At 54.9% G+C, this 16,483-nt stretch overlaps 1 protein-coding gene across 1 annotated transcript in view; it reads left to right on the top strand.

The window, feature by feature from the left end:
- Nucleotides 1–477: 477 nt before the first annotated feature.
- Nucleotides 478–16,483, top strand: part of OTOF (otoferlin) — a 148,924-nt gene continuing 132,918 nt past the window's right edge. Inside the window, exons 1-3 of the mRNA XM_054002151.1 lie at nt 478–554; nt 9,484–9,544; nt 15,666–15,754. Of these exons, the coding sequence (XP_053858126.1) occupies nt 478–554; nt 9,484–9,544; nt 15,666–15,754 (227 nt within the window). The remainder of the gene's footprint in view (nt 555–9,483; nt 9,545–15,665; nt 15,755–16,483) is intronic.

Genomic DNA, 16,483 nt, shown 5'->3' with positions numbered 1-16,483 from the left:
TTCCGCTCCGGGACCGCATCAGGCACCGGGACCACCCCGGGCTCTGCACCGGGACCGCATCAGGCACCGGGACCACCCCGGGACCACCTCGGGCTCTGCACCGGGACCGCATCAGGGCACCGGGACCACCCCCGGGACCACCTCGGGCTCTGCACCGGGACCGCATCGGGCACCGGGACCACCCCGGGACCACCTCGGGCTCTGCACCGGGACAGCATCAGGCACCGGGACCACCCCGGGACCACCTCGGGTTCCGCTCCGAGCACCACCCCGGGACCAGACCCAGCTCCGCACCGAGCACCGAGCACCGCACCGGGACCGCATCAGGCACCGGCACCGCACCGAGCGCCCCGAACCCATCCGGGCTCTGCTCCGAGCCCGCCCCGGGAGCGCCCCGAGCTCCTGGATCCGCACGGGCCCTGCCCCGAGCCCGCCCCGGTGGCCCCGGCTCCCTCCCGAGCCCCGCGCGGTGCCCCCATGGCTCTGGTGCTGCAGCTCCGCTCCGTCTCCGGCCTCCGCGGCAAAGGCGACCGCATCGCCAAGGCGGCGTTCCGGGGGTACCGGGATCGGGAGCGGGGAGTGGGGAGCGGGATCTGGGGGGAGAGCGACTGGGGATGAGGGATTTGGGGATTGGATTAGGGGGATTGGGATTTGGGGGAGAGGGATTTGGGGAGCAGGAACTGGGGAGAGGGATTTGGGGAGCAGGAACTGGGGAGAGGGATTTGGGGGAGAGGGAATTGGGGAGAGGGATTGGGGTGAGGGATTTGGAGGAGAGGGAATTGGGGGAGAGGGATTTGGAGGAGAGGGATTTGGGGAGAGGGATTTGGAGGAGAGGGATTTGGGGGGAGAGGGATTTGGAGGAGAGGGTTTTGGGGAGAGAGAATTGGAGTGAGGGATTTGGGGGAGAGGGAATTGGGGAGAGGGATTGGGGATGAGGGATTTGGAGGAGAGGGATTTGGGGATGAGGGATTTGGGGGAGAGGGATTTCGGAGATTGGATTAGGGGGATTGGGATTTGGGGGAGAAGGACCTGGGGATGAGGGATTTGGGGAGCAGGAACTGGGGAGAGGGATATGGGGAGAGGGATTTGGGGGAGAGGGATTTGGAGGAGAGGGATTTGGAGGAGAGGGATTTGGGGAGCAGGAACTGGGGAGAGGGAATTGGGGAGAGGGATTTGGGGGGAGAGGGATTTGGGGATGAGGGATTTGGGGATGAGGGGTTTGTGGATGAGGGATTTGGGGAGCAGGAACTGGGGAGAGGGATTGGGGGAGAAGGATTTGGAGGAGAGGGAATTGGGGAGAGGGATTTGGAGGAGAGGGATTTGGGGATGAGGGATTGGGGATGAGGGGTTGGGGGAGATGGAATTGGGGAGAGGGATTTAGGGGAGAGGAATTTGGGGAGAGAGAATTGGGGTGAGGGTTTTGGGGGAGAGGGATTTGGGGAGCAGGAACTGGGGAGAGGGAATTGGGGAGAGGGATTTGGAGGAGAGGGAATTGGGGAGAGGGATTTGGAGGAGAGGGATTTGGGAGAGAGGGATTGGAGATGAGGGGTTGGGGGAGATGGAATTGAGGAGAGGGATTTAGGGGAGAGGAATTTGGGGGCCAGGAACTGGGGAGAGGGATTTGGGGGAGAGGGAATTGGGGAGAGGGATTTGGGGATGACAGATTTGGGGGATTGGGATTTGGGGGAGAGGGATTGGGGATGAGAGATTTGGGGATGAGAGATTTGGGGAGCAGGAACTGGGGAGAGGGATTGGGGGAGAGGGATTTGGAGGAGAGGGATTTGGGGATGAGGGATTTGGGGAGAGAAATTTGGGGCGAGAGAACTGGGGCGAGGGATTTGGGGATGAGGGATTTCGGAGATTGGATTTGGGAGATTGGGATTTGGAGGAGCGGGATTTTGGGGGAGAGGGATTGGGGGAGAGGGATTGGGGGAGAGGGATTGGGGGGAGAGGGATTGGGGGAGAGGGATTGGGGGGATCGGAAATTGGGGAGAGGATTTTGGGGAGAGAGAATTGGGGAGAGGGATTTGGGGATGAGGGATTTGGGGGAGAGGGTTTTGGGGGAGAGGGATTTGGGGGAGAGGGATTTGGGGATCAGAATTTGGGGGATCAGGAACTGGGGATTGGGAATTGAGGGAGAGGGATTGGGAGGCAGGAACTGGGGGGAGAGGGATTTGGGGACCGGGTTTGGGGATAGGTGGAGCAGGATTTGGGGAGTGGGATTTGAGGGACAGGAATTGGGGGGACAGGAACTGGGGACAGGATTTAGAGGGCAGGATTTGGGGGTACAGGATTTGGGGGGTAGGATTTCAGGGAGCGGGATTTGGGGACAGGAATTGGGGGAGTGGATTGGTGGAGCAGGATTTGGGAAGCGGGAATTGGGGGACAGGGACTGGGGGAGTGGATTGGGGAAAAAATCTGGGAAGCAGGATTTGAGGGGCAGGAATTGGGGGGCAGGATTTTGGGGAGGCGGGATTTGGGGTGCAGGAATTGGGAGAGAAGGATTTGAGGGAAAGGATTTGGAGGATCGGGATTTGGGGGATGGAATTCGGGATGGGAATTTGGGGTGGGATTTGGGGACAGGATTTTGGGGGAGAAGGATTTGAGGGAAAGGATTTGGAGGATCGGGATTTGGGGGGTGGAATTCGGGATGGGAATTTGGGAGCGGGATTTTTGGGGGCAGCGTCTGAGGGGCAGGATTGGTGGAGCAGGATTTGGGAAGCGGGAATTGGGGGACAGGAACTGGGGCAGTGGATTGTGGAAAAAATTTGGGAAGCAGGATTTGAGGGGCAGGAATTGGGGGGCAGGATTTTGGGGAGGCAGGATTTGGGGTGCAGGAATTGGGAGAGAAGGATTTGAGGGAAAGGATTTGGAGGATCGGGATTTGGGGGATGGAATTCGGGATGGGAATTTGGGAGCGGGATTTTTGGGGGCAGCGTTTGAGGGGCAGGATTGGTGGAGCAGGATTTGGGAAGCGGGAATTGGGGGACAGGGACTGCGGCAGTGGATTGGGGAAAAAATTTGGGAAGCAGGATTTGAGGGGCAGGAATTGGGGGGCAGGATTTTGGGGAGGTGGGATTTGGGGTGCAGGAATTGGGAGAGAAGGATTTGAGGGAAAGGATTTGGAGGATCGGGATTTGGGGTGGGATTTGAGGGGCAGGAATTGGGGGGCAGGATTTTGGGGGGAGGATTGTGGAGCAGGATTTGGGGGATGGGATTTTGGGGAGGCAGGATTTGGGGTGCAGGAATTGGGAGAGAAGGATTTGAGGGAAAGGATTTGGAGGATCGGGATTTGGGGGATGGAATTCGGGATGGGAATTTGGGGTGGGATTTGGGGACAGGATTTTGGGGGAGAAGGATTTGAGGGAAAGGATTTGGAGGATCGGGATTTGGGGGATGGAATTTGGGATGGGAATTTGGGAGCGGGATTTTTGGGGGCAGCGTCTGAGGGGCAGGATTGGTGGAGCAGGATTTGGGAAGCGGGAATTGGGGGACAGGGACTGGGGCAGTGGATTGGGGAAAAAATTTGGGAAGCAGGATTTGAGGGGCAGGAATTGGGGGGCAGGATTTTGGGGAGGCAGGATTTGGGGTGCAGGAATTGGGAGAGAAGGATTTGAGGGAAAGGATTTGGAGGATCGGGATTTGGGGGATGGAATTCGGGATGGGAATTTGGGAGCGGGATTTTTGGGGGCAGCGTCTGAGGGGCAGGATTGGTGGAGCAGGATTTGGGAAGCGGGAATTGGGGGACAGGGACTGGGGCAGTGGATTGGGGAAAAAATTTGGGAAGCAGGATTTGAGGGGCAGGAATTGGGGGGCAGGATTTTGGGGAGGTGGGATTTGGGGTGCAGGAATTGGGAGAGAAGGATTTGAGGGAAAGGATTTGGAGGATCGGGATTTGGGGGATGGAATTCGGGATGGGAATTTGGGGTGGGATTTGGGGACAGGATTTTGGGGGAGAAGGATTTGAGGGAAAGGATTTGGAGGATCGGGATTTGGGGGGTGGAATTCGGGATGGGAATTTGGGAGCGGGATTTTTGGGGGCAGCGTCTGAGGGGCAGGATTGGTGGAGCAGGATTTGGGAAGCGGGAATTGGGGGACAGGGACTGGGGCAGTGGATTGGGGAAAAAATTTGGGAAGCAGGATTTGAGGGGCAGGAATTGGGGGGCAGGATTTTGGGGAGGCAGGATTTGGGGTGCAGTCATTGGGAGAGAAGGATTTGAGGGAAAGGATTTGGAGGATCGGGATTTGGGGGATGGAATTCGGGATGGGAATTTGGGGTGGGATTTTGGGGACAGGATTTTGGGGGAGAAGGATTTGAGGGAAAGGATTTGGAGGATCGGGATTTGGGGGATGGAATTCGGGATGGGAATTTGGGAGCGGGATTTTTGGGGGCAGCGTTTGAGGGGCAGGATTGGTGGAGCAGGATTTGGGAAGCGGGAATTGGGGGACAGGAACTGGGGCAGTGGATTGGGGAAAAAATTTGGGAAGCAGGATTTGAGGGGCAAGAATTGGGGGGCAGGATTTTGGGGAGGCAGGATTTGGGGTGCAGGAATTGGGGGAGAAGGATTTGAGGGAAAGGATTTGGAGGATCGGGATTTGGGGGATGGAATTCGGGATGGGAATTTGGGGTGGGATTTTGGGGACAGGATTTTGGGGGAGCAGGATTTGGGGGTGGAATTTGAGGGACAGGATTTTGGGGGAACAGGAACAGGGACAGGATTTGGGGGTCAGGATTTGTGGGACGGGATTTGGGGACACCCCGCACCCACCCCTGCCTCAGTTTCCCCACGCACGACCCCAAACCTGCTTTTTTTGGGATCCCCTCCCCACGGGTTTTTCCAGGGAAAAGGGGGTGAAATTCCCACCGGGAGCAGGGATCGTGTCCCAGCTGGAATCCGGCTGTGGGATCAAGGGTTTGAAGGATTGAAGCTCCCAAGGAGATCCCAAAGGAATCCTGTCTTTTTTTTGGGATCTGGGAACAGCCTGGATTTCTCCCGAGGATCCCGCAGCTTCCCATTCCCACCGGGATCCGCAGCAGCTCCAAAGATTTCCGTGGGAAGGAGGAAAAATTCTCCCGGGGCTGTGGAAGCTCCGGAGCTTTTCCAAGGCTTGGGAAAGGCTCGGGATGAGATCCCAGCTCTTCCAGAGGCCGGGAATCCTTGGAGGGAGAGTGGGATGGGGGCAGGAACAGCGATCCCAGCTCAGAAAGTGAATCCCAGGAATTCCATCCAGCAATCCCAGCTCAGCACAGGGGAATTCCTGGAATTCCATCAGGGTGGAAAAAGTGGGAACAGAGATCCCAGGTGAATTCCAGGAATTCCATTGGGGTGGAAAAGGCAATCCCAGCTCAGCAGCAGGAATTCCAGGAATTCCATCGGGGTGGAAAAGGCAGGAACAGCGATCCCAGGTGAATTCCAGGAATTCCATCGGGGTGGAAAAGGCGGGAACAGCGATCCCAGCTCAGAAAGTGAATCCCAGGAATTCCATCCGGCGATCCCAGCTCAGCAGGGGAATTCCTGGAATTCCATCAGGGTGGAAAAGGCAGGAACAGAGATCCCAGGTGAATTCCAGGAATTCCATCGGGGTGGAAAAGGCGATTCCAGCTCAGCAGGGGAATTCCAGGAATTCCATTGGGGTGGAAAAAGTGGGAACAGAGATCCCAGGTGAATTCCAGGAATTCCATCGGGGTGGAAAAGGCGGGAACAGAGATCCCAGGTGAATTCCAGGAATTCCATCGGGGTGAAAAAGGCGGGAACAGCGATCCCAGCTCAGAAAGTGAATCCCAGGAATTCCATCCAGCAATCCCAGCTCAGCAGGGGAATTCCTGGAATTCCATCAGGGTGGAAAAGGCGGGAACAGAGATCCCAGGTGAATTCCAGGAATTCCATCGGGGTGGAAAAAGTGGGAACAGAGTTCCCAGGTGAATTCCAGGAATTCCATCGGGGTGGAAAAAGCGGGAACAGAGATCCCAGGTGAATTCCAGGAATTCCACTGGGGTGGAAAAGGCGGGAACAGCAATCCCAGCTCAGAAAATGAATCCCAGGAATTCCATCCGGCAATCCCAGCTCAGCAGGGGAATTCCAGGAATTCCATCGCCAGCCTGGATCAGCTTTCCCTGCTCTTAACGAGCTCGGGATCATTAACCAGGGATAATTAACCCTCAGCTCCCCGTCGTGCTTCCAGCTCCAAGAAAATCTCTGGGAAGAGGCAGAATTCCAGGAAAATCCAGTGTGGAGCCCTGGGAGATCCCAGATTTCCAGTTCTGGACATTCCCGCTCCTGAATCCAGCCCAAATTCCCAGTGGGACTTTGGGAATGTCAGGATCCGTCCCTGCTTTGGGTCCAGACCGGAAACAGGGAATGGCTTCCACTGGGAAAGGGGAGCTTGGGCTGGGATTTTGGGAAAGAATTCCCAGCTGGGAGGGTGGGGAGGGGCTGGGCTGGAATTCCCGGAGAATCCCTGGATCCCTGGCGGTGTCCCAGGAAAGGCTGGCGCATCCCGGGATGGTGGGATTGGAATGGGATGGGATTGGAGGTCCCTTCCCACCCATTCTGGGATGGAATTCCAAGGAGGGAATTTCCAGGAGAGTTGGATCAGGGTCCTGAGGGTTTTCCCTGGTCTTTTCCTCCCACGAATTCCCATGGAAAAGGGGATTTAGTGTCACGCCGGGATGCAGCCAATGCCTGACGCTTCCGGGCGGGAATTCCTTTTTCCCAGGCTCATCCAGGCCCTGGCCAGGAAAATCCAGCTGCTACAAAGGGGCTGGAAGCAGCTCGGGAAGCAATTCCAGGCGTGGCTGGATTTATCGGGGAAGCGGATCCGGATGGATCCATCCCTTGGATGTGCCTGGAGAGGGATTTGGGCTCATTCCCTGCTCCAAACCTCAGATCCGCAGGGAGATTCCACTCCAGAGGCTCTCGACGTCTTTCCCAAATTCCCGTTTTCCAACGGGAAACCGAGGGAGCAGCCGGGGAGGGAATTCCAGGGATGATCGCCGGGATCCTCCTGGACACGCAGCCGGAACGTTTTTTGGGATGTGGGAGAGCTCTGGGGCTGGAATCCAGGATGGAATCCAGGCTGGAATGTTCCATGGGGACAAGGGGATGGGAAAGATCCGTAAGGACAAACAAGCGGGATGATCCTTCGGGATCTTCCTGGAATGCCGCGGATTCCGACAGCAGCGGGAGGAGGAAAAAGGGAGTTTTCCGTGCTTTTGGAATCATGGAATGATTTGGGATGGAAGGGATCCTAAAGCTCATCCCATTCCACCCCGCTGAGAGCTCCTCCCTCGTTCGGTTTCCCCGGGAATGCTCTGCTGGCCCCTCGCTCCATGGAAATTTGGGAATGCCGCCTGGGAAGCGTCCCGCTGGCTCCTGGTCCTCTCCGAGCGATTCCTTAAATCCCGGATGGAATTTTTGGCTCTTGGATCGAGCCAAGTCCCAGCGCCCGTGGGGATCATTCCTTGGGAATAATTCCTGCCTGGACGCGGCACTCGGGGGCACGGATCAGGGAATGCCAAACTCGGTCCCAGAGGGGTTTTCCAACCGGAATAATTCCATGTTTTCCACGGTTCCTTCCCTCACCAGGGCCCTCATCCTGCCCTGGGGTGGGACAGGATGGATTCCAGGCACACGGACCTGGAATTCCGGGCCTGGAATGCGTCCGGTTGGAGCTCAGTCCCGAAATCCGCTGGGATTCGGCGCCTCTGGAAAAGCTCTGGACCCTTGACCATGGAATGAGGAGCCCTCTCCCAGCTCCCGGACGGGTATTCCTCATTCCCCTGGTTTTCCTGGATCCCTGAGCCTGGCACAGGGATTCCCGGCCCCATCCCGGCCCCATCCGGCAGCGCATCCCGAGGGATCCGCCGGAGCTCCCGGGTGGGAGAGGAAGGAGCGAAATCCGGGATAAAGCATTCCCGAGGCTGGCGTGGGAAGTGGCGCTGCTCCTCCTCTCCTGGGAATCCCGGGAGCCGCAGCGTTTTCCAAACAGGGGAAACTGAGGCACAGATGGAATTCCGGATCCACGGGAGCAGCCGGGGAGGGCGGGCGGTGGATCCCCCTCTGGAAGTGGAGGGAAAAGATGGATCCCGTGGCCAAAATCCACTCCCAAGATCCTGGAATGTCAGGGATTCCTCTCCATCCACAGCTTGGGATTTGACTCCCACATTCCCAAGGGATCCAGAGCTTTGCCTTTAGGATTGTCCCGGTTTTCCATCAGGGATTTAGGATTTGGGAATGGGATCCCAATCCATTCCCATCCGTTCCATTCAAATTCTGGAGGCTCCAAAGGGCTCCCGGATCCGTCACGGTCCCGTTTCTCCCCCTCTTTGTTCTGCACGCGGAAAAAAAAATAGGGATGGCTCCAGGATTTTCCGGGAATTCCGTCTTTTCAGCCTGGCTTTGGATGGATGCATTCCATGGCCAAAATCTGCTCCCAGAATCCTGGAATGTCAGGGATTCCTCTCCATCCACAGCTTGGGATTTGGCTCCCACATTCCCAAGGGATCCAGAGCTTTCAGCTTTGCCTTTGTCCCGGTTTTCCATCAGGGATTTGGGAATGGGATCCCAATCCATTCCCATCCGTTCCATTCCAAATCCTGGAGGCTCCAAAGGGCTCCCGGATCCGTCACGGTCCCGTTTCTCCCCCTCTTTGTTCTGCACGCGGAAAAAAAAAAATAGGGATGACTCCAGGATTTTCCGGGAATTCCATCTTTTCAGCCTGGCTTTGGGTGGATGCATTCCATGGCCAAAATCTGCTCCCAGAATCCTGGAATGTCAGGGATTCCTCTCCATCCACACCTTGGGATTTGGCTCCCACAATCCCAAGGAATCCAGAGCTTTCAGCTTTGTCTTTGGGATTGTCCCGGTTTTCCATCAGGGATTTGGGAATGGGATCAAATCCTGGAGGCTCCAAAGGGCTCCCGGATCTGTCGTGGTTCCGTTTCTCCCCGTCCTTGTTCCGCACATGGAAAAAAAGTAGGGATGACTCCAGGATTTTCCGGGAATTCCTGCTTTTCAGGCTGGCTTTTGGGGAAAAGGCAGGAAAACGGGGAATTTTCATCACCTGGCCCATTTCTTGGGAAGCTCCAGCAGGATCTGAGCTCTGCTCCATGGGAATTCCCACCTCACCCCGGCTGAATTGCGTTTGTGTCCGGGGCTAATTAGGGAGCCGGGGTTTAATGGATCATGAAGAGCTGCCAGGAGAGAATTCCTCTCGGGAATGGGGCCGGGAAACGAGGGATATCACTCACGGAAACCTCCTGGAGAACCGGCGGATAACGATTCCGCCGTCAGGAAAAGTCCGGGATGCTCCCGGATTGGGAAGGGCTGGAGCAGGGAAGCGCCGCAGGATCCAGGGGCCTCTCCCAGGAGGTGGAATTCCCCTGGAGTTTTTTCCATCCGGCTGTTCCCAAATCCCAAAATCCCAGGCTCTCCCAGGCTCTCCCAGCCCTTTTCCCACCCGTTTTCCCTCTTTTTCCTCTCCAGGACTTTCCTTCTACACCCGAGTGTTGGAAAACTGCGAGGACGAGGCCAAGTTTGACGAGGTAGGAGAAGTTTTCCGTCCTTTTCATCCCAAAAAATCCCACTTGCTTTCCCGGGATTCCCTGTCTGGGTGAAGACCCAGGATTCCCAGTCCTGGTGAAATCCCTGTTCCCAATTTTTCTTGGCATCTTCCTTGCCTGCTCCAAGGTTTCTCCTGGCAGGGGCCAAATGGGATTCCTGGCTGGACACAGGTGGGGAAAATCCCTATGGAATTTTCCAGGGTGGGGGGGATAAATTAAAAACATGAAATTTTCCGTGTTTTCTGCACTGAATTTCAGGAAAAAAATTGTTCGTCCAAGCTGGGAAAATCCCACTGGGATTTTGGCTCCATTTTCCTTTGTCCCAGGAGGAAAAAGTTGGGCTTTTCCCCCTCCATGAAATTCCTTCTTTTTCCTTCAGGCACAGAATTCCCAGAGGAGCTGAGGCTGCCCCTGGACCCCTGGAAGTGTCCAAGGAAAATCCTTGGAGCAACCTGGGACAGGGGAAATTTCCCTGCCCATGGAAAGGGATGGGATTGAAGTTCCCTTCCCACCCAAACCATCCCGTGAACAATTCCAGGGCTGGAACATCCCAAATTTTTGGGAATTTTCCCCCCTCCAAGCCCCGCCCGACTCCATCTCCCACCACCCACTCCGTTGCTCCCTGTGGGGTTTTTTGTCCCCCTCCTCCCAATCCACCACGTTCTGTTGGAAAACTGTATTTGGGAATGGTTGGGATCGTGTTTGGATCAGGAGCCGTGTCCAGCCCGGAATTCCAGAAATTTCAGGGAAGCGAATCCCGCCTGGAGCAGCCACAGGCTCCGCGAGGCCATGGAGGCATTCCTGGATCAAATCCTTCCTGCTGGGGGGATATCCAGGGAATCTCCACCCTCCTGTGTGGGCACGGGGAATTCCCGGGAATATTTGGAGCTCAAACCACTTGGATTATCCATGGCAGATCCCAAATCCTGGAGCAGGAGGCGGGGTCGGGCTTTGCTTCCCGGGAACAGGGACAGGACAGGGGGAACGGCCTCAGGCTGTGCCAGGGAATTTGAGGCTGGATTTTGGGAACAATTCCTCCATGGAAAGGGCGGCCGGGCCTCGGAAGGGGCTCCCGGGGAGGTTTGGAGTCCCCACCCCTGGAGGTTTCCAAGGAATTCCAGGATGTGGCACTGCAGGAATTGCCCTATTCCCACATCTTGGATCCGACGATCCCAGGGGGCTTTTCCGACCTCGATAATCCCTGGATCCTGTGATCTCAGAGCTGAGAAAATCCACGTGAATTCCCTCTTTTCCTGCCCCTCTCTTCCCATGAATCAGGATCCAGATTTGGATTTCGTTCCCCTGCGGTTTCCATGGGTTTGGTTCCGCTCCGTTTCTGCTTTCCAATTATTTTTCTCCTTCATTCCTTAAGGAATTCTGCAAGCCCTCTGCTGCCGCGGAGCCTGCTGGATATTCCAGATCCTGGAAAATCCCTGAGGCTGCGCACAGCTCCCTAATTCATCGGGAATGTTTGCGTTCCGGGCTGCGTCCCGATGGATTTCACCTCCAAAGGGCTTTTCCGGGAGATCCCCCGCAGCCTGGGAGGGAAGGGAATCTCTGGGAATGAAGGAGCCCAAATTCCTCGGAGCTGAAGTTTCCCGGGATCATCTCGGGCAGGCCCTGAGGCACGAGCTGCTCCCCTCAATTCCAGGAAACACAAACCATGGAATCGTGGAGTTCTGGGTGGGAAGAGACCTTAAAACTCTTCCCATTCCATGGGCAGGGACACCTTTCCTGATCCCAGGTTATTCCAAGCCCTGTCCAGCCTGGCCTTGGACACTTCCGGGGTTCCAGGGGCAGCCACAGCTTCTCTGGGAATTCTGTGCCAGAGCCTTCCCAGTTTCCCGTTGCTTTTTTTTTCTTCCCCAGCACTTGGAAAACCCCTTGGATCAAGCTGTGGCTCCAGCCACGACTTTTCCAGACTTATTTTCCCCCCTTTTTCCCCTTTGGCGAACGCGATCCCAGAATTTAGTGAATCCCTGGACGCCGTTCCCCAGGATTGCTGCTGCTCCCTCTGCCTTTCCTTGGGTTGGGAGTGGATTTCCTGGGATTTGGTAGATCCCAAAGCACATCCAGCCCCTTTTGGGTGGAGGTGACAAGGGTCCAGGCTGGGAAAATTCCCATTTTTCTTTTTTCCTCCTCTCTCTGGGAAAAGGAGCCGAGGGCTGCTGGTGCAGAGCCCTGAAAAGTGGGAAAAGGACAATTCCTCCAGCCAGAGGGAAATTCCTGCAGAATTCCTTCCTGGAAAGGGCTGTCCAGTGGTGGAATTCCCAGAGGGATTTCAGTCCACGTGGATGTGGGGAGATGGACCAAGGGTGGCCCCGGCAGCGCTGGGAATTCTTGGATTTGGGGATCTCCAAGGATTTTTCCAACCTAAACATCTTGATTCCGTAACCTTGGGATTGCCGGGTGATTTTATCTCCGGATCCAATCCCCGGAGCATCAAAACTTTTGGGAAAAAAACAAGGAGAAAGCAGGGGGAGGACTGAATTCCATCCCCACATGGAGAGCTCGGGATAAATCCAGTAATTTTTCCTTTGCTTCCTTGACTCTGCAGACCAATTAAAACCGGGAATAAATAGCTCGGGAATTGCTGAGGAGGCACCGGTTCCTTCCTGGGAATTTGCTGGATGAGCAAATTCTCTTCCCATGGATTTCAATTCCGCTCTGCTGCTCCTGGGAGGGATCCTGGATCCCGGAGGATCCGCTGCCTCTGGCACATTCCCGACCTGGGATGCTCCAGGAGTGGCTTGGGATGCTGGGATTTGGGAGGTCCTGGGGCTTGGAAAACCAGGAATTCAGGGGGTTGGGCTGACAGAGGGATTTGCCGCGGGAAGGGGAAAAAAAAAATAGGAAAGGGATCATATTTTATGGAATCATGGAATGGTTTGGGTGGGGAGGGAATTTAAGGATCATCCAATTCCAACCCTGACACCTCCCACTATCCCAGGGTGATCCAGCCTTTCCTTGGACACTGCCAGGGATCCAGGGATTCTCTGGGAATTCCAGCCCAGCCGGGAATCCCTTCCCAAGATCCCAAAATCCCAAGCTCCCCTTTCCCACTGGAAGCCATTCCCTGGCTCCTGCCCCTCCAGCCCTTCCCCAAATTCCAGCTCTCCTGGAGCCCCTTTGGGATCGGGAAGCGGCTTCGATGATTCCCTGGATCCTTCCCCGATCCAGGTGAACATTCCCAGCTCTCCCAGCCTGGCTCAGTATTCCCCTCCTCATCCAATGTCTGTATTTATATTTTCCTGTGTGAATCCATGGAATAATTGGCACTGCGCACATCCTAAGTGACATCCCTGTAAAACCTTTTTCCTGGGAAAAGCCGCCTTTTTCCTGGAAAAAGCTGCATTTTTCCTGGGAAAAGCCACCTTTTTTCCTGGGAAAAGCGGCCTTTCTCCATCCCCATCCCCTCCACTGCCTCACCCTGGAACACTCCTGGCTCATCCCTCTCCTCCTTTTCCCAAAAAACTCCTGGATCATCCTTGTCCTTTTTTCCTGAACGCGCCTGGTTCCTCTCACTCCTTTTCCCAAACAATCCTGGCTCTTCCCTTTCCTTTTCCCAGCTGATCCTGGCTCGTCCATCTCCTTTTCCCAAATCCCTCCTGGCTCTTCCCTCTCCTTTTCCCAGCTGATCCTGGCTCATCTCTCTCTTCCTTTTCCCAAATTCCTCTTGGATCTGCCTTCCCCTTTTCCCAAAATCCTCTTGGCTCATCCCTCCCCTCCTTTTCCCAACCAATCTTTGTTCATCCCTCTCTTCCTTTTCCCAAAATCCTCTCAGCTCCTCCTTTTCCCAACCAATCCTGGCTCACCCTTCTCCTCCTTTTCCCAAAATCTTCTTGGCTCCTCCTTTTCCCAATGAATCTTTGCTCATCCAACTCCTCCTTTTCCCAACCAATCCTGCCTCATCCCTCTCCTCCTTTTCCCAAAATGCTCTTGGCTCATCCCTCTCCTCCTTTTCCCCAAATTCTCTTGGCTCATCCCTCTCCTCCTCTTCCCAACCGATCCTGGCTCATCCCTCTCCTCCTTTTCCCAACGAATCTTTGCTCATCCCTCTCTTCCTTTTCCCAAAATTCTGTCAGCTCCTCCTTTTCCCAACCAATCCTGCCTCATCCCTCCCCTCCTTTTCCCAACCAATCTTTGCTCATCCCTCTCTTCCTTTTCCCAAAATCCTCTCAGCTCCTCCTCTTCCCAACCAATCCTGGCTCATCCATCTCTTCCTTTTCCCAAAATGATCCTGGCTCATCCCTCTCCTCCTTTTCCCAAAAAACTCCTGGATTATCCTTATCCTTCTTTTCCTGGACTCTCCTGATTCCTCTCTCTCCTTTTCCCAACCGATCTTGGCTCATCCCTCTCTTTCTTTTCCCAAAATCCTCCTGGCTCATCCCTCCCCTCCTTTTCCCAACCAATCTTTGCTCATCCCTCTCTTCCTTTTCCCAAAATCCTCTCAGCTCCTCCTCTTCCCAACCAATCCTGCCTCATCCCTCTCCTCCTTTTCGTGAAATCCTCTTGGCTCCTCCTTTTCTTAATGAATCTTTGCTCATCCCTCTCTTCCTTTTCCCAAAATCTTCTCAGCTCCTCCTTTTCCCAACCAATCCTGGCTCATCCATCTCTTCCTTTTCCCAAAATCTTCTCAGCTCCTCCTTTTCCCAACCAATCCTGGCTCATCCATCTCTTCCTTTTCCCAAAATGATCCTGGCTCATCCCTCTCCTCCTTTTCCCAAAAAACTCCTGGATTATCCTTATCCTTCTTTTCCTGGACTCTCCTGATTCCTCTCTCTCCTTTTCCCAACCGATCTTGGCTCATCCCTCTCCTCCTTTTCCCAAAATCCTCCTAGCTCATCCCTCCCCTCCTTTTTCCAATGAATCTTTCCTCATCCCTCTCTTCCTTTTCCCAAAATCCTCTTGGCTCCTCCTTTTCCCAATGAATCTTTGCTCATCCAACTCCTCCTTTTCCCAACCAATCCTGCCTCATCCCTCCCCTCCTTTTCCCAACCAATCTTTGCTCATCCCTCTCTTCCTTTTCCCAAAATCCTCTCAGCTCCTCCTTTTCCCAACCAATCCTGGCTCACCCTTCTCCTCCTTTTCCCAAAATCTTCTTGGCTCCTCCTTTTCCCAATGAATCTTTGCTCATCCAACTCCTCCTTTTCCCAACCAATCCTGCCTCATCCCTCTCCTCCTTTTCCCAAAATGCTCTTGGCTCATCCCTCTCCTCCTTTTCCCCAAAATCTCTTGGCTCATCCCTCTCCTCCTCTTCCCAACCAATCCTGGCTCATCCCTCTCCTCCTTTTCCCAACGAATCTTTGCTCATCCCTCTCTTCCTTTTCCCAAAATTCTGTCAGCTCCTCCTTTTCCCAACCAATCCTGCCTCATCCCTCCCCTCCTTTTCCCAACCAATCTTTGCTCATCCCTCTCTTCCTTTTCCCAAAATCCTCTCAGCTCCTCCTCTTCCCAACCAATCCTGGCTCATCCATCTCTTCCTTTTCCCAAAATGATCCTGGCTCATCCCTCTCCTCCTTTTCCCAAAAAACTCCTGGATTATCCTTATCCTTCTTTTCCTGGACTCTCCTGATTCCTCTCTCTCCTTTTCCCAACCGATCTTGGCTCATCCCTCTCTTCCTTTTCCCAAAATCCTCTTGGCTCCTCCTTTTCCCAATGAATCTTTGCTCATCCAACTCCTCCTTTTCCCAACCAATCCTGCCTCATCCCTCCCCTCCTTTTCCCAAAATGCGCTTGGCTCATCCCTCTCCTCCTCTTCCCAATCAATCCTGGCTCATCCCTCTCCTCCTTTTCCCAAAATCCTCTCAGCTCCTCCTTTTCCCAACCGATCCTGCCTCATCCCTCTCCTCCTTTTCCCAAAATGCGCTTGGCTCATCCCTCTCCTCCTCTTCCCAATCAATCCTGGCTCATCCCTCTCCTCCTTTTCCCAAAATCCGCTTGGATCATCCCTCTCTTCCTTTTCCCAAAATCCTGTCAGCTCCTCCTTTTCCCAAAATCCTCCTGCCTCATCCCTCCCCTCCTTTTCCCAACCAATCTTTGCCCATCCCTCTCCTCCTTTTCCCAAAACGCTCCCGGCTCATCCCTCTCCTCCTTTTCCCAGACTTTCCGCTGGCCGGTGGCGACCAACATCGACGGGAATGAGATCCTGGAGATCCAAGTGTTCAACTACAGCAAGGTCTTCACCAACCGGTGAGTCCCTCCTTCCCACGGCCCACACGGATCCCATCCCGCGGGAAGAGGCAGCTCCGCTTCCCTTCGGAGGCGGGAGGGCGAGGAATGCGCCCGTTGGAGTTTCCCGGGAATTTCCGGTGCCATGCGAGCGGCTCGGGGAGTGGGGGGGGTGAGGAATTCACCCCAGGAATTCTGCTGGGCACCGAGTTTATCCCAAATTGTGCCGTTTGTTTCTGTAAAATTTCCACGTTCTGAAGGAAACTGGAGGTTTTTTTTGGTGGATTGTCCAGGTGGAAGTTGATGCCGGAATGTGTTTTTACCGGATTTTCCAAGTGCTGCGGGTTTTGGATTGATTGTGCCCAGGGAAATTGGAGATGCCCCATCCCTGGAAGTGTCCAGGGAAAGGTTGGATGAGGCTTGGAGCCACCTGGGAGAGTGGGAAGTGTTGGGCTTGGAATGGGATGGGATTTAAGGTCCACATGGATCCAGGAGGACACCTGGATCTGGGAAGGATCCAGGGAATCCTCGGAGCCGCTCCCCGATCCCAAAGGGGCTCCAGGAGAGCTGGAATTCGGGGAAGGGCTGGAGGGGCAGGAGCCAGGGAATGGCTTCCAGTGGGAAAGGGGAGCTTGGGATTTTGGGGTCTTGGGAAGGAATTCCTGGCTGGGCTGGAATTCCCAGAGAATCCCTGGATCCTTGGGAATGCCCAAGGAAAGGCTGGATCACCCTGAGATCGTGGAGGTGTCC

This window comes from Vidua macroura, chromosome 35 (assembly GCF_024509145.1).
Source record: "Vidua macroura isolate BioBank_ID:100142 chromosome 35, ASM2450914v1, whole genome shotgun sequence".
NCBI lineage: Eukaryota > Metazoa > Chordata > Aves > Passeriformes > Viduidae > Vidua > Vidua macroura.
This window is presented reverse-complemented; position numbering and strand designations above follow the sequence as displayed.